Source organism: Silurus aristotelis, assembly GCF_946808225.1.
Source record: "Silurus aristotelis genome assembly, chromosome: 26".
Lineage (NCBI taxonomy): Eukaryota > Metazoa > Chordata > Actinopteri > Siluriformes > Siluridae > Silurus > Silurus aristotelis.
This window is the reverse complement of record NC_139599.1, coordinates 15365504-15389712: the sequence shown is the minus strand read 5'-3', so window position 1 is coordinate 15389712 and position 24209 is coordinate 15365504. Positions and strand designations below refer to the sequence as shown.

Here is a 24209-nt window from a genome sequence, read left to right as displayed (position 1 = left end):
GCCATTGGCGCGCATGCGTACGACACACTTCCGGCTAAACTCTCGTCTACCGCTGACAGACTCCGAGTCGATTCCGATAAACAAAGTCGATTCAATGAGTCGAGTCTATTTTAATGATTTTTTTAATTATTATATAAATTACATTTTATTTATGTAGTAAAATTGTAATTTAAGATTGTTTTTCTGATGTAGCATGAAGCGATTTATTTCACCTCAACACCTTTTTAATAATTATAGAATAATATAATAAATATAATATAATATATAAATGACATATCGTATGGGGAAAAAATAGGATTACAAAATGACTTAACTTCTCAATTTAATTTGTTTGGAGTGATCCATGTTGGCAGCGGCAAGTTTTTTTTTTCTGTATAATATTTATGATTTCTATAGCCGTGGCGTCATAATGAAGATATTAAGAGCTGAATTGATTCAGACAGGACACTGCAGGCCTGGATATGAACTGCTCAAAGCTTCAGAGTCGACTCTGAAATGCCCGTGATCAGAGAATCGACTCTTTTTCGAGATCGAGTCCCAGCCGTAGTTACTATGCAACGGGACGCGTCTGATTCGATTTGCTATCTAATAACTGTTGCATAAAGAAATAAAAGCGTTGGTGAATAGCTGCATATTTCAACAAATGTATAGAAAGTGCATAGTCGTAGTGTTAGACATGGTCCTCAGCTAGCTAGATCCACAACAACCCAGGGTAGGAGCAGAAATAATGGCTGACGGATGGTGCACCGATAACGGGGAAGTCGTGTACCGCTCCCGTGATGCCGTGAAAAACCTCAAAATAAGGTCTGTACGTCTTCAGTAAAACCTTAGACGTAACGTCATAACTGTTGCGGTATCTTTAGACAACCAGAAAGCTGATTACAACACATCAGAGACCAAGGAATAACCTTATACATACCGCACACGTGCATTTCAGTGGTGAATCAATCCACATAATACATTTGAGGTTCTGCAGTTTGCCACAGATTTAAACTACAGGTTTGCGTGCTGTGAATAGTGCGCTCTCTAACCATCCAATCAAAGGACGTGAAAATGCCGACATGACTAGACGCCTGCTAGCGGGCCTCGGAATAAACCAAAGTCAAAATCTGATTGGTTAAAAAAACAGCTTTGAGCAAAATGTATTGTATGTTACATGAAGGCTGCTTTGTTTACAGTGATGTATCAAAGCGGGTGGATACTTTGAACCTGGCAACACATGATGTGATCGCTGAATAATTCAAATGCATATTCATGTGCAATAATGATTCTGATGGTGTTCAGATGAATACGTTTACTTATTACTTACACAGAGTCCGGATTGAGCGAGTGACCTCTGCTGCAGCTTTCACAAACCATCCACAACAGCAGCAACAACTGGAGCGAGGCGTCCTCGAACTCAACCCTTTAATCTCCCAAGCACGATCAGGTACAAGCACTTTAGGAGTTAATCCTGAATGACTTCATTCTGGACGTGATATATGACGGCATATTATCTGTACTGTAAGGATTCATCTGGAGTTTAGTTAAAAATGTACATTTTTTGTTTCTTTTCTTTCACACAGCTGGGGATGAGGAAGAGCTGGTGGTCGGCTGGCAGGAGAAGCTGTTCAGCCAGGTACGAGGTTGCAAAGTACATTTGTACGTATTTTAACGCAATTCGAATAAAAAATGTTTTGCACTGATTTTTCTTACATTGCACTGACGTTTAGTATGAAGTGGACCTGTACCAGACCGAGTCGTTGTGCCAGACCCCGCTGGAGAAGCAGTATCATGCCGAAATTATGGAAATGGAAAGATGTAAGAGAAGACGCAACCGGCGCATTTTCACCTACACAGACTTCGACCGCTTCACCAACTGGGAGGAGGTGGGAATTGACTTCTGTATCATTTATACCTTTAAATCTAAGTTGAGTATCAAGGATTCATCCTACTAATTAGATAAAACAATCATATTTTGGAACCTTGCTGATCCAGACTTTTCTGCTGTACTGAAAATCAAAGCAAAATAATGATAGAATTGAATTGGCTGATGCTTCAAGTCCTCTTCCACGTTGTGTGCTGATTGGCTGGTGGCCTGTTTGTTTTATAATCATGTGAGCAGCAAGCTCAGAGTCTGCTAACTCCAGCGCAGAGCAAGCCGACCTTCCTGGCAGAGCGTATGGCAAACGTCAGGCACAGACGCCAGGAGAGACGGCCAGCGTAAGTCCAGTTCCCTTTACCAACGTCGCATGGAGATCTTTCAATTCTCTGATACGTTCCATGTAAAACCATAGCTGTCCATTTCTGCAGAGACTCCAACATTCAGAAGACCCGTTTGGTAGTATGGGAGCCATCCATAGAGTTCGTGAAGAGCAGCCACACTGTCAACACACCAATGCAGACTATGCACGTCATGGCGGATTTGGGACCTGCTGGGAAGTGAGTCACTCAAAACTGATCAGTTATACATTGTTAGAAAGTGCAAACATATGCACGAATGAGCAGATCGGTTTAGCAAACACTGAGCGCTTCCCCCTCTTTTGCTTGTGATTCATGGTGCAATTCACAGCACATCTTTCTGCACTCGCATTCAACAGACTACACTCACCTGATACCTCTCCAAACATAGAGTGCTGATGTATACAATAAAAAGTAACGCTCGACTGATTCATCGGTTTAATCAGCACTGTCAGTTGATTTCTGGAACCATCGGCTATCGGCAAATATCCATACTGATAGTTTTTCCGGGTTGTGTTTGTTGCTGGAGGGACTGAGAAGGTCCGCTTTCGTTATACAGTACGAGAGCGGCCTCTAGAGGCGAATCACTGACGCCACATGCTGTAAGTTTTTACACGTGAGACTGCGCGCTGCATGGAGTGCTATATTATATTTTTTAATTATAACGTATCATTTATTTATATGATTCATATACTCATATTTATTTTCTTATAGCACATTTTCATGATTCAGCACAGATTGTTTTTGTGATAAAGTTCAGAACAATTTTACATGAAGTGTTCTGTTTGCTTGATTTTTTTTATTTTTAAATCCAGTATCCATTTTAAAACTACCGCAAGTACGATCCAACCTAGCTATCGGTATCGGTAAAGTCTACTATCAGTCGACCTTAAATGAAAAGTACATCAGACTTCCAGCTAACGCCATTGTTTTTGTCACTGTTTAAACAGCCTGGGTTTGAAGGAGAACGAATATGTCCTGTGCACCATAAAAGCCGACAGCAACGGAGTGCTTGCAGTAAAACCTGACTTCAACAATGGAAGAGGACCCTACAGGCAAGTGCTCTGTTCTCATTACTGGACTCGACTCATGCAGCAATGCAGAATAATCTGGTTTTGAAATAAATGGAGTGTCACCAAATATACACCACATGGGAAAGTATATAGACACCTAACCATAAGATATATCAGGTCCCATTTGCTGTTATAATAACCTCCACTTTTCTGGGAAGATGTTCCATGATTTTGTGTGGCAAAGGGTGTTCAAAAGTAAAGTCAGGTACTGATGTAGGTGAGGTGAGGAGGTCTGGGGTGCAAGTCAGCATTCCAATTTATCCCAAAGGATTATTGGGTTATAGCTCTATAGCAGGAGATCTTCCATCCCAACCATGTAAAGTATCTCTTCATAGAGCTGGCTTTGTGCACAGGGGCATTGAAATGATGGAACAAGTTTGGATCTTCTAGTTTCAGCGGAAGGGAAATTCAATGCTACTGCATCCGAAGAAGTCTGCAACTTTGTGGTAACAGTTTTGGAGAAGAACCACATATGAGTGAAAAGCTCAGCTATATTGGAGTTTAGAGGCAGGTCCAAGTCTTGTTCATGATGAAAAGTTAGGATGAGAGTTCCCTGACCTGTTTTGACCCTGACACCAGGCTGGAGACGGAGGGAGAAAGAAGAGAAGTGTGGCGGCTCTACCTGGAGAACGCCTCGGTTCCCATAAGCGCTGAAGAGAAACAGAGGGAGCAGCGTATGTACAGAGACGTAAGCATGGACCGTGGAAGTGGATTATTTTGATGGACTGATAGTTAATATTTAAGGTGTGTGTGTGTGTGTGTGTGTGTGTGTGAGAGCGATAACTCTGCCTCTGTGTCTCTCTACAGCTTTACAGCCGTCATAAAGATTATCTCAGCAGCCTTGTCGGACAAGATTTCGAAATGGTACGAGAAGAATTCGAATGCATAGGCTACAATCTGTGTACTAAGAAACATAAAAGTGTGGGTCTTTTGCCACGCTTTCCTTTTGAAAAATATCGCATCGGACGAGTTCATTATGTATTAGGGATGTAACGGTACGCAAAATTCACGACTTGGTTCACGGTTCGGTTTAATTTCAGTACAGAAAAGAAGAAGAAAAGCAAAAATTGCTAATAAAATTGCTGGTCATTTCTTTTTTTTTAACTATAATTAATTTTGCTATTTACTATAATTACTATAATTACAATTCGTGAACATCAAGTGTTTTTAATTTGAAATAAAATGCCTGTTTGGTTTAAATAAAAAACATAAAAAATGAAATATAATAAATTAAATCAATGCAATACACTTTTTTTAATTGATCAAATAAATAAACACAAAATAAATGGATTAAATAGAACTCAATAAATAGAAAAATTTAATTAATTAGATAACATTTGTTTAGGCCCCATTTGGGGAATACAGATATGTATGTATGTGTGTGTGTGTGTGTGTGTGTGTGTGTGTGTGTGTGTGTGTGTGTGTGTGTGTGTGTGTGTGTGTGTGTGTGTGTGTGTGTGTGTGTGTGTGTGTGCGCGCATTTGGTATGTATGTGCACCATACTAAAAAGGCCCGCATTGAAACCGGTTCTTACGAATATATGTACTGTTACACCCCTACTATTTACACATACACTGTATTTACTATAATACTATATTGCCAAAAGTATTGGGTCACCTGACCTTTCCTGCTTTATGTGGTTCTTTTCCAAACTGTTACCATAAATCTGGAGGCACTCAGTTGTACAGGACGCCTTTAGATGGCGCTATAATAAAATGTAGCATTCACTTGAACTTGGAAACCCAAACCTGTTCCAGCATGGGGATGCCCCTGTGCACAAAGTGAGCTCCTTGAATATATGATTTACATGCTTTGGAAAGGAAGATCTTGCTGCTATAAAGCTCTACATCAGTACCTGCCTTTCGTAACACTGTTGTGGCTGATGAACACAAATATCTATAAGCACAATCCAAAATCTAGTGCAACATCTTTCCAGAAGAGTGGAGGAGATTATAAGAGGGAATTGGGACTAAATGTGGAATGCGATGCTTAAAAATCACATACCGTACTTATGACCAGGTGACCCAATACTTTTGGCAATATAATGTACGTTGTATCAGGAATAGCATTACTTACTATAGTCGTCTTTGCTTTGCAATTTCTTCGTACTGCAGCCACCTGCGGGATTTCTTCGTCTGATGGTTAACGGGGAGATAGGTCAGTATTGCCAAAATCACAAACATCATTTCTATAGCTTTGGTCTTGGGTGCTTTTTTCTTTCCCAAACCCACCACCCCTTGGTTTATTTCCAGTTTCTGCACAGGGCTACGAGTATGACAACTTATATGTTCACTTTATCCTGGAGCTGCCAAACAGTAAGTGTTACATTTTATTTCTCATTTCTACTGTGTTATATGATTGTGGCTAGGTAAGTAACATGGTGTAATATCACGATTGCTTTTAGACTGGTCCAGTGTGCCGTCTCAGAGCCTGTCAGGTGTTACTCAAACATGCCGAACAAGATCAATAGGCAAGGTGAGACCCAGATCACAGAGAAGGTATGGTGATAATTAACACGTTTAAAATAATCGTAAGTAATACAAATATTCTATACACTGGTATCAACCTGCAGCGAAGGAAGAGCGATTGGCTTTATTGCATTTTCATTTTAATACTATTATCTAGAGGTCGATCGTTTAGTGGATTTGACCTATAGCTAGGTTGGATTGTACTTGCCGATAACCGATTAACCAACCAATAGTTTTTAAAATTAAAACTGGATAAAAAACAAACAAACAAACGTAACACAAAACTTTTTTACAGGATTTTATTTTTTTTTTTAATTATAAAAAAAAAAAACACGGTACTTTATCATTAAAATGTACTAAATGAAATATGGATATAATAGTTAATACATATAATTATGTAATTAATAAATTGTAATTGATAAATGTTATATAGCGCACTCCGTGCAGCGCGTTGTCTCGCGTGCAAAAACAAACAGCATGTGGCATCAGTGATTCACCTCTACAGGCTGCTCTGGAAATGACAGCAGACCGGAGACCTGGAAAAACTATCGGTATGGATTCTTCTGATAGCCAATAGCCCCAGCAATCAACTCTGTGGCATTTAATCATCAAAACTGATGAACAAAAACAAAGAAAATTTCTTTTTCATTTTAATATAATTATCTAGAGGTTGTTCGATAGTGGATTACCCGCTACTATTATCTAATATTAAGAGTCTATAGCTAGACGTATAGATAAGGTAATGTGTGTGTGTGTGCGCTGTTTGTCCAGGAGAACATAGCTTTCTTCTCCTACCCCTTCAGTTTTGAGTCCTTCTTCAGGAATGAAGTCGAATCAGAGGGTAAGTAATTTTTCCAGTGTGTGTTGCTTTACAGTATGGAGCTGTTTAAAAAAACAACAACACTTATTTTAATCATTTGCTCTGGGGTTTGCTTTGTAGAGTCGTTGCCTCAGTGGCCTGTGCTCTACTTCAGGGTTCTTTCCCTGGACTCCTGGCAGCGCTACAGAACCGAGGGCTATGGCTACATTGTCATTCCCACGACGGCTGGTAAGACTTTTCTTCCACTTGTCTTAAGAGAATAATGGGAGAGATCATTCAAAACATGAATGTGGGTTTTTTTTTATGGGGCGTGTATTTTAGGGTCTCACAGTGTGACCTGCCACACTTGGAGGCCCCTGAAGCTTGGCACAATGGCTGAACTGAGACGCTTCTTTATTGGCGGCACTCCTGAACTCGAAGACATCAGTGACGTGAGAATACCAGGAACGTTCAAGGTAGGAGCGACTAAATATAGCAACCATGTGCATTTAGTATGATGCAGTATTACATTACGGTAGTATTGTAAACCACTTTACATTATGACCACATGTCTATCATTGTGTTGGTCCCCCTTTTGCTGCTACTGTAAAACAGTTCTGACACATCGAGCATCAACAGCATGAACTTCTTCAGAAATATGAGCTACAGGAGCTCGTCTGTTGGATCGGACCACGCAGACCAGCCTTCGCTCCCCATGAGCCTCGCCCGCACACGACCCTGTCGTCGGTTCACCACTATTCCTTCCTTGAAACACTTTTGATAGATACTGACCACTGCAGACCAGGAAACATCCCACAAGAGCTGCAGTTTTGGAGACGCTCTGACCCAGACGTCTAGACATAACACTTTGGCTCTTGTCAAACTAACAGAAAACTCTTATGCTTGCCCAATTTTCCTGCTTCTAACACATCAACTTTGAGGACAAAATGTTCACTTGCTGTAAAATATATCCCACTCACTAACAGGTGCCATGATGAAGAGATCATCAGTGTTATTCGCTTCACCTGTTATAATGATATGATGTCATAATTTTATGCCTGATCGGTGTACAAGTTTGTCGTCATAGTGAAATGGAAAACAATCGCAAGTCGAACCATCGTAACTCAATATTGTAACAAAAAGAGTAATGCAGTGGAATTTTCTTAATACAGGGGGATCGTCTGAGCCGGTTTGGGTTTCGCACACAGACCACAGGGAGTGTCACTTTCAACCTGAACTGCATCCAGCATTCTCGGTTGGCTTCTCTTAAATCAGACAAGCTTGTATGTATTAAGGTAAATAGATTTTCATTTTTTTTAATTTCATTATAATGCGAGTGTGTTTCTGTTTTATCGCAGGGCATTTGTGGAGGCCAGCGCTCTGAAGAAGAGACGTCAGACTGTTTTGGACCAGCTGGGGGGCCACAGTCAGAAAGGATCTGTTTATAATGTGCTAGGTGAAGTGTGGTATCAAAATACATTAACACATGGCACCAGACACAGCAGTCATTCACATTGTACTTTATATACATTATTTGGATTAAAGTTTGTGGACACCTAAGCAATAATATTAGTCTAAGTTTTAGAATAGGAAAGATCTTCCACTCCACTTCAACCCATGAAAAGCAGATCTTTATAGAGCTGGCTTTGTGTACAGGGGCATTTTCAGGCTGGATCAGGTTTGGTTCTCTTAGTTCAACTGAATGAGAAATGTAATGCCACCACATCCTATACATTGTGTGTCTCCAACTTTGTGCCAACTCAGTTTGGAGGACCACATATGGCTGGAAAAGTCAGGTGTCCCAATACTTTTCTCCATCTAGTGTAAGTACGGTTATTGTATTGTACGTTGTAATTGGATCCTGGAGGTAAAATAAATGGTTTTGTGTGTGTGTGTGTGTGTGTGCAGAGGCGTTCCAGAGGGCTCGTAAACGAATGCAGGATGCCAGAGAGAGTTTGCCCAGAGATCTGATTAATACTGCTGGACCACTCGACAATGAATCTTCAGCATGAAAATGTTTATCAAGAGTTAAAAAAAAAGTTTTATACAGTATGAAAACAAATCTACTTTGTATAACGATGTGCTTTTCCAATATTACATTTTCTTCCTCTATAATTTTTTTTTTACTATTATTTGACAAATGCTAAAAGTAAATGGTAAAAAAATTAAATGTTCGTGTTGGTGCGTCAAATTATTACGAATAAAACGATCACCACTTAAAAAAAAATTAATTGCAAACACCAAGCGCTACAGCACAGTGACCAGCAGAGTGCGCCAAAAACAACTATGAGAAGTCGAAGCGTAACTACATAAAAATCATACTGATTTATTAACGTTACATTTACGACATTATACATATATCTTTATCCAGAGCGACTTACAATTATCTCATTCATACAACTGATCTGTTAAGGGGTTAAGGGCCTAGCTCAAGGGACCAGCAGTGGAGGTTTAGGGGTTGTGTGATTCGAACTCACAACCTTCTGATAAAAAGTTCAAACTTTTAACTACCCTTTCCATCAATACAATATAGGATAATGTTATGAATTGATTAAATAGTCTTAAATGAAACTGGACCACACTGACGCAATTTTGGAATAATTACAATTTGAACACCAAGAATGTAGTAGGCAATTTTGTTGGAGTAAAGAAATAGACATGTTTTTTAATTGTGGCTGCATGTTTTTGCTCTGAGATTCTGAGAATCTAAAGCTACAGTTTGAACTACTTTCAGATCTACAGTTAGAGAAAAGTATTCAGCACCTTTTTACTGATCTGAATTAATAAGAAGGTATAAGTCTCCACTTTTGCGTCAGGTGCAAGATAGGACAGTGTTTGTTAGTGTGTTTAGAGTGGTGAGAGACAGGGTTAAAGCGGGGGTGAGGAACAGCTGTGCAGGGTTCGGAAGAGATCCCACAGCTGTGGAGGACAGCAGTGTAGTTTATTCGAGACTGAGAGTAAGACAAGACAATTATTTCACCAAGTTTTAGTTGTTCTGTTGTTATTATTGGGGTCGATAAGGATGATGTGAAGATAGTATCACCCCAAGCTGATTCTTTTTCCTTTACCTGACACTGAAGATAGACCAACAATAGTACTTAAGTGTCCAGTAGATGTCAGTATTGCTACATGTCTGGGATGATAGTACTGATTTTATTCAATTACCCCATATATTCTTAATTACACGAAGCATGAAACGAGTCGTGTGGTAACTTGAACACTACTCCACTGGGACAAAACCCTATCTGGCTTGTGTGACCCCTCGGCTGCCACCTGTGCATTATTTTCGAGAAGAAAGTCAAGGACTTAATTATCCCTAAGCTCCAAGGCAGCTGGTCCGACAACTGAATCCGTAAAGCTCTAAAAACAAGCACGCTTCCTTTACACTGACATTTTTATTTTTGGTGGCAGAAGCATGAATTTTTACTCCAGCAGGAGGAAAAAGCATTTGAGAGATGCCTACTTATATTTAGCTATTTGGACTGGAGTTATTGCCTCCATAGATCTGCCATGGTGGCTTATGCAAGGAATCCTCCATACATGGATACTTTCTAGGATTTTGCAGTCTTACAGCCTGATAAATTAGCAAATTCACTTTACATAAAACAGCCTGTAATACAGATTTGAGGAAAATAGAAACATTTTAGATGTGGTGCAGCCTGGTGCCATCAGAAGTTACAATTAGTTGAATAGAGTTCTGTCAGAATTATTTGCAGAGATCCAGTAGATCTAATGTTGAATAAGAATCCAAAGATTTTTTAATACCAGTAGTAGAAAGTAACAAATTACATTTACTAAGTGTAATTGATTAGTTTTGCTTTGTTTTTGTTTTTTTGTGTGCTTCTACTTTTTAAAGTAGTTTTTCAAATCTGCAATTTTACTTTTACTTAACTGTGTTGTTAATATGTACAGTGCATCTGGAAAATATTTACAGCATTCACTTTTTCCATATTTTATGTTTTTTTATCAAGGATCTGTAATCCACAGTTGCTTTCTCCCTGAATCCTCCATCCATAGGTACTTTTCCCAGGGATCGTTTCTCCATGAATCCCACACCCATAGTTACTTTTCCCATTGGTTCATTTACCTATAGTTACATTCTTCATAGATACTTAATTTATAGTTACTTTCCACAAAGAAACCTTCATTCATAGTTACTTTCCACATGGATCCTTGACCTACAGATTCTCCATGAATCCTCCACTTATACATACTTTGCCAATGGATCCCTGACATACAGTTTCTTAATGGAACCATCACCTATAGTTACTTTTCTTAGGGATCATTGACTCATAGATACGTTCCCAATAGGTCAAGGATCCATAGTTACTTTCCTCATTCGGTTGCATTTTCTATAGTTACTTTCTACTAGATCCTTAATCCATAGTTACTTTCCCCAAGGAACCTTTACTCACAGTTACTTTCCCTATAGATCATTGACCTACAGTTTCTCCATAAATACTTCACTCATAGATGCTTTCCAAATGGTTTATAATTACATTCACAATTGGTTCCTTTACCAATAGTTACTTTCTCCATGGAAACTTTATCAATTATTACTTTCCCCTTTGAGACTTTCATCATAGCTACTTTCCCAGTGGATCCTTGATCAACAGTTTCTTCATGAATCATCCACCCATAGTAACTTTCCTAATTGGTTCCTTTACCTATAGATATTTTACTCATGGTTAATCACACATAGGTACTTTTTTCTTAGATTTTAAGGAGACCCACTGTTACTTCATTGATCCTTCACCCATAGTTACCAGCTCCAGAGTTCCTCCCCTGTGTGGGTTTCCTCCAGGTTGTCTAGTTTCTTCCAACCATCCAAAAAACATAGCTCCTAGGCAGAAATGGGTGTGCTTGTGCCATGCAATGGCCTTGTGTCCGAATCGGGGCATACACCTTCATTGACAAATGAATCAATATCCATTACCAATTTATATTTTTCTCCCAATTAGAGTGTTTCAGCATTTCACTCCACATAGAAAAATGTGTCTGAGGCTGGCCTGACTGAAAACACGGATAATCAGAAAGCAAATATTGATTAAAGCTTACATTTCTGCTATACCAAATCAGATTACGCAAATAAGCATAGACGAGCCGTTCTGTTCGGATTTGTTCACCGACTTGTTCATCTAAGATTAGCTAGATAAAGAGATTCAGCATGTCTATCTATCTATCTATCTATCTATCTATCTATCTATCTATCTATCTATCTATCTATCTATCTATCTATCTATCTATCTATCTATCTATCTATCTATATACAGCAGTTTAGTTTTAATGGTCTCAAACTCAAACAAAGATAAATGCAGTGTATACAGCCTGCTTTACTATTTTCCATTCTGAATATCTAATAGAGTGTAAAGTACACTAGGTATTATATACCTCTCTGTTACCTCACTGTGGCAGTAGAAAGTAATCACTATATGTGAGGTCAAGGCCAGAAGTAATTACTGCTTTACCCTGAGTGCAGTGTGACCCCGGGTGCTGGGGTATCTTATTTTTGACTGTACAGCACCCCAAAAACACACACATTTGCCTTACCGTCTTTGTGAGGAACGGCTTAATTTCTAAAGAAAAATTTTCCTCATGAGAACAAGTGCGAGGTTCTCACAAATTCGAAACTGTCACATAGTACGATCCTGAAGAATATATTGCTCCTGGTAGAAAAAAAAGATAAATACATGGCCACACACTCCCCTTTTTCACACACACACACACACACTCACACACATGCACAGACATACTGAGTGGCTTGTCATGCAATACTATATGATCATATCACGTTTCATAGACGGCTGTCGAAGAGGTGTGTGTGTGTGTGTGTGTGTGTGTGTGTGTGTGTGTGTGTGTGTGTGTGTGTGTGTGTGTGTGTGGAGCAAGGTGCGCCTGCCAATGTGTCATTAAGCTTGGCTGAGCTCCAAAAGAAGACCCTTTTTCCACACCAAACGCTCAAATGTAGTTCCAATAAAGCGACTGGTCTCCCATTCGATGACATAATCAACCTTGAGAAAACCAACATCCATCAGAAATATTACTACTCAAAACATACACATGTAAACCTTTGTGAAGACCACATTACCCATAATTCAAGCTGTATGAACTGCTTACTTGACCAAAACGGTCTCCCTAACCACCACACACACCACTCACTCACACACACACACACACACACACACACACACACACACACACACACACACACACACACACACACAATTTAGCATACCTTCAGATCAGCGCAATGTGATTTAGCGACTGAAGCACGGTTAAAGTGTTGACGTAAAGCTCAAGGTATTTTAGGGAGAGCATTTAAAGTGCTGAAGTATGCGATTCTGGAATCCTCCCTTCTGATATAATACATCTTATAATCAGAGGTCGTTTTTTTTTCTCATCCAGCAGCTGTCTGGCAACATGTGCCTTGAGGAGAGAAAACTGAAACTCCGTATTTGGCGACAACTGCACATGCTGGACAAACCTACTGACACATACACACACACACACACACACACAGGCCCAGTTTAGCATGTGTACTGGCTATATACAAGTTCTCTGTTGATGAGAACTTTGTCCTGCGATACAGCAAATAAATATTCACCTTATTTAAACGTTTCTAGGATTTTGCAATGTTACATCTTGATAAATAATTTAGTATATTTACTTCACACAAAACAGCCTGTAATACAGAATCGGGGGAAAATAAATAATTTAAAATATTTTAGACGTGGTGCAGCCTGTTAGCATCAGAAGTCACAACTGGTTGAATTGGTTACTTTTACTTCACTGTGTTTTGTTTTGTGTTTTTCACATTATGTTGTATTACAGCTTTTTTCCAAAATGCAACCAATGGATTCGTTACTTTCAACCAAATTCTACAAACAATTCTCCAAAATGACAACATGAAAGAAGTTTGTTTGAAGATACTTAAGCACTTAAGTATTTTAAATAGTGTCCGTTACTGAGTAAAAAATCTAACCTGAAACTACTGCACTACAGAGTGGTTGAAGGGGTGGAAAACAAACATGCTTAACTCATCGAATTGAAAGTTCTTTAATGCGTGCCTGAATTCTGAGTCTGCATTTTTGATTTCTCTCATTATCATAAATGACAATTTATTTCTTTTTTGAACTACACTTTAATCCCCCAGCTGTTAAAAAAAGGAACTCAGTAAATTTCTTATTGTGGTAACAGTACTTTTACTTGAGTAGAATATTTAATTTCTCATTCCACCTCTGTATAATACACAATAGGGACAAAAATTATTCGGACACGACATTTCCAGCCATATGTGATTCAAAACCAAAACACATACTTGTGTTTTAATGTGGTAACATGACATTTTTCCCTTCACTTGAACTAGGAGACACAAATCTGTTCCAGCATGACAATGCCCCTGTTCACAAAGCCGGCTTGGAGTTGGAGTGGAAGATCTTGAGGGACCTGATATAGAGCTTTGACCTCAACCCTAATGAACACCTTTGGGATAAATCTTTCATGCTGACTGCACCCCAGGTCTCCTCACTCCCACCTACATCAGTACCTGACTGTATTAACATCATTGTGGTTGAAAGAGCACAAATCTCCACAAACACACTGCAAAATCTAGTGGAACATCTTAATTTAAGAACATGGGGACTAAATGTGGAACGGGATAAATGTGGGACAACAGTGACCCTAAATATGAAGCTACCATTAAACTTCACTTAAGCAAGGCACTGTTCAGAACTATTCAGTAGATCGCCGATATCAGAAATCAACACAATCTGTGTTCTAAATACATAAAAACTGTATGTTTATTTATTTATTTTTTAATAGATGAATGACTTGAATTGCTGTGGTCGAAGATATCATGTTTTTTATTCCACTTATCAGAAGCTGAACTGGAGGCTTGATTATTTGTGGATCTGGCGAGATGCACAAACACCCCCCACCCCCACTTCATAACAGATTGGTGTGCTGTATTAGCCAGCTGGCCAGACAGATTGCTGAGAATACTCATGGGTGTAGTGGAATGCTGTGCTGTGGTTAGTGTGGTCGGTCTTAGCTTACTCAGCAAAGTGTGTGTGTGTCAGACTATCAAACTGTTCGGTGTATTACCAGAATCACTGCTTTACGTATCAAGAGTTAAATATCGCACTGACAAAGAAACGTCAAGGTTTTTTTTTTAACCAAGAGGCAGAATTATTCTTCCTTGAAACTTTTTTTAGTAAATAATATAAATATACTAGCATTTAGATGGCACCTATGGTACCTAATAGATGTTGAATGGTCATTTTTAAAAAACAATTTACATTTACAGCATTTAGCCGAAGCCCTTGTCCAGAACGATGTACAAAAGTGCTTTGAGTCTCTAGCAATGCATAAATCTACACTCGTACACAAGATTACGAACTTAATATAAATCAGACTATACTTCTTGATTTTTACAAAGCAAACTTGAAAAATGCTAATTTAAGTGTTTCAGGAAGAAGTAGGTCTTCAACTGTCGCTTAAAGAAGCCAGGGACTCTGCTGTTCGGACATCTAGGGGAAGTTCATTCCACCACCTCGGTGCCAGAACAGAGAAGAGTCTTGAAGTATAATTACCTCTCATTGAGCCACATTGAGCCAAGTAATCAGGCTAGAAGTCCTGAGACAAACATAGATATGCAGTAATATAATCAAACCACTAATACAGGAAATGGAAACAACATACTGTGCACCGCAGCAATGGCACATTGGAATGTAACAGATACACAAGCATGTTTATAACATCTGGTATGAAATGACTATGACAGGATTGAAACGTAACAGATAGAAAAGGAGAAAAAGATTGGTTCTTAATGGTTGGTTCATAATGGGGTGACAGATTCTACCTAACCAAAAACAACCACTGTTGTATAGAGTTTAATATTTATCGTTGATCATATAGTCCAGGAGTTGTTAAATGGTTCTGCAAATTGTGAACGCAGCACTAGAAAAGTTTTTAAGCAGAACGACCTAAGAGTGTGAAAAATGATGGTAGCAGAACCGATAAACAAATGAAAAAAAACGCAGCGAATCTCATTTTCTAAACATGAACCACTGTAACAAATTGCGGCTCGTTTCAGTCAGACTGCAAACACAAACAAAGCAAAAGCATCACGTTTCCCTGAGGGAAATTCAGACTCAACAACTGGACTCATAGTGTCTCATAGAGTGTCCTGAAATTAACTACAGTCTGTGTTCATTCTGTTTAATGACATTGTAATGAGTTTGTGAAATACAGATATGAGTTTAAATTAAAAGTAGAAAGTTGTATCTGGGGCTTGTTCCTGAGGATGGTCTTTGGTCAATGGAAGCTGTCAATCACTAGTATCAAAACACCAACTGAGGAAAGTTTTTTGCACGAACAGCATTCATCCCTCAAGTACAGTTCCAGGAAAGTGGTTTGTAGTGGGTCTTCTAGTTCAGTTGGAGAAAAAATGTATCCCTATGACATCCCTAGACATCCTATACAATTGTATGTCTTCCATTCATCTCAGAGAAATGGTGGTCCAACATCATACCGAAATATTCCGATAATAAATTAGGATATCTATTTGTTTTGGATTTCCTTTCGCACTAAGATAATGTTTTTGTGCAGTGAAAATAGAAAAATCTATTAAGTTGAAAATGTATATGAAAATGATGTTTCATGATATTGTGTGAAAATTTTTTCATTATATTTTTAGTCATGTGATACGGTCATGTGACCTGCTCAAATCAAAACTTCAGTCTTGGGTTACCAATACGTTTATGGCATTTGGTAGAGCGACTAACAATAATGACAATATTATAATATTGCAATTATGTCTACAAAGAGAAACAGTTGATGGCCTTTCTCAAAGGCCCAGCAACAGCAGCTCAGTGGTGTTTGGATTTCAACTCATGACCTTCCAATCAGAGTCCAGCATTTTAACCACTGAGCTTGTTGGTCTAAAAAACTCAATGCTTTTCCTCAACACTGTCAAACCGATTCAAAGAGATGGAAAGCAAATAAACGTCTGACAGAAATTGCACAGTTTTTCAAACAATTTGGTTTGGATGATTTTTTGGAAAACGTTTGAAAATGCCAGTGTTGATAGAAACCATTTAAAAAAGAGAACCCAGATTTCAGAACCCATTCGGAATAATGTAGACATTTGATGTTAGTTTTGGGTTAGTAGAGTGGGACAGAGATTTTTTTTTCAGTGACACAAGTAGAGTTACAAAGTGGCTCAAGTGGTCCTGGCTTTAGATGTTTTAGATGACCAGTTTGGATATTAGAATGCAAGGGCAGCTGTCCAATTGTGTGTGTGTGTGCTTGAAAGAGAATGGTAATGACAGTGAAACAAACAAGATGTGACCCCCTATGCTCTTAATCCGGTTCAGGCGTTCTTGCTGACAGATGGGTTAACAGAAAAAATGCAGGCCTCGAGCCCTGGCGCCAACTCGTTTTATTGCCCACTGGGTACGATCTTAAGCTTCCCCTAGCATAGCTTACGCGGAACATGGCATGCAGGGCAAACCACCTGACCAGTTGAATTGTAGTCTCGTGAGACCTTGGCACACATGCTCCCCTCTCGTAAACACTTAAGCACAGCGAACCTTCCATTACAATGCCCTGCTAATACGACGTAATCGTGCCTGTTTGGAAACCAGCAGGTCTATCAGGGTCTCTAAAACCGAGAACCCGAATATGAACGCGTCCTTGCTTCCTGGTTTTGTCTTTGACCTCAAACATGTCCAGATATTCATATCATGGAATAAATACCACAGCTCTGGTCTGGGTGTTCAACATACCAACAGCTTTGTAACACAAACACATTTCACGTCATCATGTGGTCAATAATCAGCACCACCACCACAAAAAATACAGTAGATACTATTTCTGGATGCTACAAATGGAGCTATTGTTAAGTCAAGAAGCTTTTATTGTCGTTTCAACAATATATATAGCTGACGCATTACACGGTGAAATGAGACAACGTTTATTCATAACCATTGGTGCTTCATAAATACAACATAAAGCTACAGTACATCACACAACATAGAGCTGCATACAGAACACGGAGCTAAGGAATAAAGTAATGTCTAGCTACATACAGTGCACACACTTCCAATCTTTCCAATTCATTCTTTCTCATTGAAACAGGCATCTGTATCGCCAAATATCATGTTATACACTAATAGAAACAGGGACCTTGTTTTTTTTTCTATTATTTGATTAATTACAAACATAATTTACTATTTTTCTACTGACTTTTTTTAAATACACCCTTAAATACACTGCATTTTGATTTTCTTTGAATTTTTTTGTCTTTTTGAAAGACTTACTGTCCCTGAACTTTTGTCTGTTCTGTTGCTAATCAGCTAAAACTAGCGTAGCGGAAAACTACTAAGCGCAAATAATTAGCAATAACAAATAAAACCATCAACTGAAGAACGGGATTCAATCATATTTCTTTTATAGGTTAGTTGGTTTTCTTGGTTAGTCATGTCATGTCATGTCCTGTCATAGGTACTTTATAAAAAAATTATATCTTCTGCATTATTGCATCAACACAAGCAAGGTTTTTTTAACCATATTATGAATTGTACAATATATAGACAAAAGTATTGGGACAAATAATTTTTCAGTTTTCATCCATACGTGGTTCTTTTAAAAACTGTTCCCACAAACTTTTGTATAGGACATCTATAGCAATACATTTTCACTTTATTTTCAACTAGGAGACCAAAACCAAACACAAAGCCAGTTTCATGAAGATCTGCATTACATGGTTTGGAGTGGAGGCTATATATCTCCTGCTATAGAGCTCCAACCCTATTGAACACCTTTGGGATGAACGTGAAAGGCACCCCAGGCCTTCTTACCTCACCTATTTCAGTACCTGACATTACAAACACAATGAATTTACACAAATCTCCACAAGCACACAACAAAATCTGGTGGAACATCTTCCCAGAAGAGTGAAGGTTATTCTAAAAGAAAATGGACTTGGAGGTTAAAAAAAAACACACTAATCCTATGGCCAACTTGTCTAATATTGAAAGTCAGTATATAAATGTTACATAAAAGACCATTGATGAAAAAGAAAACAAAAGAATCGATCGTATATCTTTTGCTTTTCAATAAATCTCAAGATATTTTTATTCTAAACCAAAACGGTCGACTCACACCATTTGACCCCGAGTGAAACCCATAGCAGCAAAGTTATTTACGGCAGATATTTGCGAAGTGATGCAGTTCTTTCAGCTCTCTCGCGGCTTCAATGACTTTCGGACCTTTTAAGGAATGTTGCTGTGGTTGGTTGTTGGTTTTTTTGACACCCGTGTCCATTTCCACACCAGCATTTGGCAGACGCCGTTATTCAGGCCCACAGTTATCTCAGTTATACAGCTGAGCAATTCAGGGTTAAGGGCCTTGAGTGGCCCAGCTTGGTGTTGGGATTTGAACCCATGATCTCTCCTCTAAAGGCCAACATCTTATCCACTGAGCTAGCACTTCTCCAGTGGTAGGTCTGGATGATATGGATCCCCATTTGTCTGTATAGATGAAATATTACCATTGGTACAATGTTTGGGTGAATGCCAGGCTTTTTTTTTTTTTTAAGATTGGAGCATCACTTCAGTGAATATTTGAAATGCTGTTAAAAAAAAAAAAAAGGGTTCGAACAAAATGATAAAGAATTAAGTATTAATTGTCGTTTCAGCCATATGCCTTTCAGTCTATTTGTACTGAAGAGTCGAATGGCTTACAAAAAGAAACTGTTACACTGTCTGGATGTGAATGCCTGATGTTTTGGTACCTTTTTCTAAACAGCAGGAGGGTAACGAGTGTGTGTGTGTGTGTGTGAGGGGTGTGTGTGAGATCAGTCATATCGCTGGTGGCTTTGCGATGCAGCCTGTAGTGTAAATGTCCATGATGGAGAGTGGAAACCCTGCTATGATCTTCTTTGTAGAATACATGCCATGGGTAATAGAGCTAAGCTGAAGACAAAGGAAAAAAAATCTTAATATGAACAACTGTGATGTTTCTTTTGCATAGAAAAAATGTATATACTTCCGATTCATTTTACACTACTGGTGGACTGTAAGAGCTGAAAACTCTGATCAGCAAGAAGCTTGCGATGTTCAATAAAAATTTTTTTGGTAATTCTGCTAAGTTTAAGTTTCACAGCTGTGGTGTGTTTGTTTTTATTAGATTTTTTAAGTTGCTATTAAATATTTTTGTTGCTACTTTAAAATTTGCTGTGTTTCAAATTTTCTTTTTGTTCCGTTTCTGGGTTTGCTGTTGTTTATCTGTTTTTGTTGTGTATCTGTTTTTTTGTGTATTTGGTTTTGTTATGTTTCGGAAACAGCTGTTGTGCTGTTTTGTTTTGTTTTTATTGTTTTTCTAAAACTTCTGTTGTGTTATTGTTTTTTTTATGTTTCTAAAACAGCTTTTGTGTATTTGGTTTTGTTGTATTTCTGAAGCTGCTGCTGTGTATCTACTTTTGTTGTGTATTTGGTTTGTTTGTTTCCATGTTTCTGAAGATGTGTTTTTGGATTTGTTTTTGTCTAAAGCCACTGTTTATTGTTTATTGTGTACTGTTTACACTGTGTATTTAATTTTGTTGTATTTGTAAATCTGCTGTTGTGTTTGGTTTTTCATATTTCTTAAGATGTTGTTTTGTATTTGGTTTTGTTGTGTTTCTGAAGCTGCTTTTGTATATTTGGTTTTATTGTATTTGTGAATCTGCTATTGTGCTTTTGTTTTTGTTGTGTTTCTGAAGCTGCTGTTGTGTTTTTATTTATTTATTTTTTGTTGTTGTTTCTAAATACTCCTATAATGTTTTACTGGTACCAACCAAAGGCAAATATTCTGCATTTCTGCTTATAAATTTTTTTTTTTTTTGCTAGCATTTTATTTTAACACCCACACACACACACCCACACACCCATATGCCTAAGAACAAAGTGAAATTGCTTCACAGCCCCTGATCAGTACATGCACGTGTGTCTAATTGGAGTTCACTGATTTTCTCATTCAAACGTAATATTCCCTTTCGCTGCTCGCTTTGAATCTGCTGGGAAACAGCTCAAACACAATAACGGTAATGGCACGCTACACCCGGACATCTCGCTGATGCAGTGTGCTGAGTTTACAGCCATGTGTGCTTGATTCAGTCATACACACATATACACACACACACTCACTGCAGTTCTCGCTACTCCGACCTGCCGCTTACTTGTTCCCCACAGTTCCACTTTTCCCCGTTAGTCAGCAGTGTTCCTGCAGCGTAGTGCAGCGCGAGCAGGAAACCCACATCCCGTTTGAGCGGGTCAGCTTGGAGCCTGACACCTGTAAGAGCCTAAGTTCTGACACCACCACCATCATCATCATACTCTGCCTCCTACTTGTATTCATTGCACTCCCACACGTCTGAGCAACAGCCAGGTCACATCCTACACTGTTATTCTGGCAGCAAGTGAACATCTTTTAGATCTTAGCAAAGTGTTATGCAAAGATTAATCATGACCAGGGGGAAGAAACACACACACACACACACACACACACACACACACAAAACCTAAATCCAAGGTCATTCCTATGTATCTTGTATTTTATATGCTGTATACTTTGGTTAATAGACCTTTTTCCACAAGTTGTATGTCACCTATAGCACCCAAAAAGCCATTACATTTCTTCTCACAGTTAAGAACTTTGAGTGACCTGTAGCTCATCTCTCTGGAAATGTGGTACAGCTGAGAAGGTAAGGGAATGTGTTGATGTCAGCCAGCAGCAATAGAGACTTCACAGCACTTGGCACTCGCCCTAGCCAAGGATTCTTTAGTTTCTCCGACTCCTTCGTCAGTTCGGGAATGCTTCCTTAATTGTCTCCTCGGTCTAGACGACTGGAGTCTGCTCAGGTCTGCTCAGTTGTAATTTGTGAGGTCAATCTTCATGCTCTTGATCCATGTCCTGGATGGGTGGTGGAAATACAGCCTGTATGGGAGGTCAACCTGCACACAAACACCTACTGGTATGGTTTTGGGAAATGCAAAGTAGGTAGCATGGACATAGTGAGAGCATTGGCTTATTAAGTAACGATGCGATGCGTCGATTTAAAAAGCGCGCATGGGATACAAGTCGACAATTGTATTGCAATGCATCACTTTTAACATTTTAATTTGCATCGGGTAAAAAACATTTTATTTATATATAATTATTAGTAGATGCGCTATACTTTTATTATTTAGAAAGTGACCAAAGATTTGTGACCAAATTATTGTATTTTATATGTAGATTGATTTGACGAAACTGTTTCTCGAGCGCGTTCGCTACGTGAATATCACAACACTACAGAGACTGAGGCGTTTCCTGAGAGACATAGAATGCGGATTAACATGGCAGAGGTAGAGCTGGAGACAGAAATGGAAATTAACATCTGATTTTATTTAATTTTTTTCTTTTCTTTTTTTTGCACTACAAAGGCCTGTTTGTGAAAGGGCCATGCGTTAGATGTCGGAATGCACTTAGGAAAATGTATTATTTATTTTCCGTCTGAAGCAAAAAAAACAAAAGCGAACTATTTGCACCATATAGAAATGCAGAACATCATATTTTTCCATTGAATTTTTTTCCCTTTTTTCACACTTCGGTCATTTTTTTAAGTCATCAACACTTTTTGATTCCAATCTCAGAAAAATGAGACACCCACATTAAAAAATTATGATTGACAAATCATTTTAAGCTCTTTTTCCCCTTTTCAGAAAATGTCATTTTGACCCAAGATCAAAATAATGGCTTAAGAGTCTTTGAAGAATCTTTGGAGACCTTCCAGTCATTGTGTTAAGCCCCGGTCAAAACACACATGTTGGATTGTTACTCAACGGAAGGCCCAAACTAATAATAAAAGAACAGGAGCACAAACTCCAATCGTTTACCGTACGTCATGCTTTCAGTATGAGTGCGAGGCCGTTTATTTCATCTGGCTTGTTTTAGAGATGGATGAATCAGCAGCCGCAGCTGCCTAGAAAGTGCAGGGTCTGGGTGAGGTCCTGGGTTGTGTCCTTGGCTTGACAAGCAAGAGCTCCAAAAACATACTCAAGTGAGAAGGAAGATCATGCAAACAAGTGCAAGAACAATGGACGAGAACAAAAAAAACAAAAACACAAATAGGCCAGTGGACAGTGTTGGGCAGTAACGCGTTACCGGTAACTTTTTACAGTAACTAATACTGTAACGCGTTACTTTTAAAAATAAAGTAACTCCGTTACCATATGGTGCGTTACCCGTTACTTTTTTAAATAAATGAATTTGGGCTGAAGTGTAGACTACAGCCTAACCTGCTTACAGCAGCGACGCATTGTAGGATTGGTGGATAAACCACTGTAAACACAAAGAAGACGCACTGTGGGCGTGTCTCCGTTTATTCAGGTCTGTGCGGCAGTAATGGCGAGTCGAGGCGAGAGCAAGACGAGTTTCTCAAAGTGGAAATATGCTCATTATTTCACTTTAGTTGAGTATAAAGACAAAAACTTTTAAGTCAAATGTAAGCTGTGTCTTTCTGGTTCGAAGCTCGTATCTACTGCGATAAACAGCAACTCCAATCTGTTAAAGCTGCTCCAGGACCTCCATGCCTGAGGAGCTAGAAGCTAGAAGCTAACCCGGTGTTCTGTTCTACATTGTTGATAGTTTTCATACTTCAGCTGTGAAAAGAACATTTTTAAGAGCTCAACGCAACAGCAGAAGCCGCTTTAGTTTTTGATTGTGAATATATTATTCAGCTTGTTTTGTTATTTATTTCAGAAATCCTTGTGATGTATTCAGTTTGTTTTGGTCTGACTTCAATAAAATAGTGTTTTAAAGTGTGTTTAAGTCAGTTTTGTGTTTGTATAGACCATAACGCATAAAAGGGCATTAGTGGGAACATTAAAGAAGGTTCTTTAAAAAAGTAACTAAAAAGTTACTTTTACAGTAACGCATTAATTTTTGGTGTAAGTAATCAACAAAGTAACTGAGTTACTTTTTGAATGAAGTAACGAGTAACTGTAACTAGTTACTATTTTTTAGTAACGAGCACAACACTGCCAGTGGAGATTGATTGATCTCATTTGAGTCATGCCATGGATGTTTTTAATCCTAGATCTGGGACTCTTCTTTCAGAATTACAACAAAGCTAATGTCTAATCATCCAGAGCCAGAAACTGATTCATCCCAATGCCCTACCTCTGGATTGAGTTCTCTTCAATTTGTGCACCGGGGGAGGGTTCCACATGAACAGCCCAAAGATCCATGAAGTTACTAAGCAACTTAAGAATTTTAAGGATCAATTTAGACATCAGCGGTCTACTACAATTGTTTAAGACCACAGGCTGCATTTACTCGCCTTATAACTGCACACAATAATGGAACTATAATGAGTGGACATTCAGTGACACCCAGCTGAGGTTGGATTTCCCTTTTGAGTCTGGTGTCTCTCAAGGATTTTCCTCATGCCATCTCAGAGAGTTTTTTTTTACCACATTCGCCACTGGTTCTCTCATTATTGATAAACGTATACATACTTTTATAACCGCTAAACAAATAAAATGGAGAAGAGAGAAGCAATTCACAGTTCAAGGTCCAGAATCTACCTCACATTTCATAAAAAACACTGTGACAGGAGGCCCCAAG

The 24209-nt window shown here is 38.7% G+C and overlaps 1 protein-coding gene across 1 annotated transcript; it reads left to right on the top strand.

The window, feature by feature from the left end:
• The first annotated feature begins 25 nt into the window (after positions 1-25).
• On the top strand, positions 26-8675 carry mks1 (MKS transition zone complex subunit 1). Its single transcript, XM_083530746.1, has 18 exons — positions 26-804; positions 1314-1429; positions 1566-1618; positions 1713-1868; positions 2105-2202; positions 2293-2421; positions 3171-3275; positions 3873-3981; positions 4101-4157; positions 5408-5450; positions 5546-5608; positions 5698-5768; positions 6533-6602; positions 6702-6809; positions 6903-7036; positions 7733-7815; positions 7919-8016; positions 8469-8675. The coding sequence occupies exons 1-18, from the start codon at positions 728-730 to the stop codon at positions 8570-8572; spliced, it is 1674 nt and encodes a 557-aa protein (XP_083386872.1). The 5' UTR covers positions 26-727; the 3' UTR covers positions 8573-8675.
• Positions 8676-24209: the final 15534 nt, after the last annotated feature.

Coding starts and splice junctions, on each gene's coding strand:
- mks1 (XM_083530746.1), top strand. CDS start 728: ATGGCTGACGGATGGTGCACCGATAACGGGGAAGTCGTGTACCGCTCC. Junction 5,609..5,697: donor TATCCTGGAGCTGCCAAACA/GTAAGTGTTACA, acceptor GATTGCTTTTAG/ACTGGTCCAGTGTGCCGTCT. Junction 7,816..7,918: donor AACTGCATCCAGCATTCTCG/GTTGGCTTCTCT, acceptor GTTTTATCGCAG/GGCATTTGTGGAGGCCAGCG.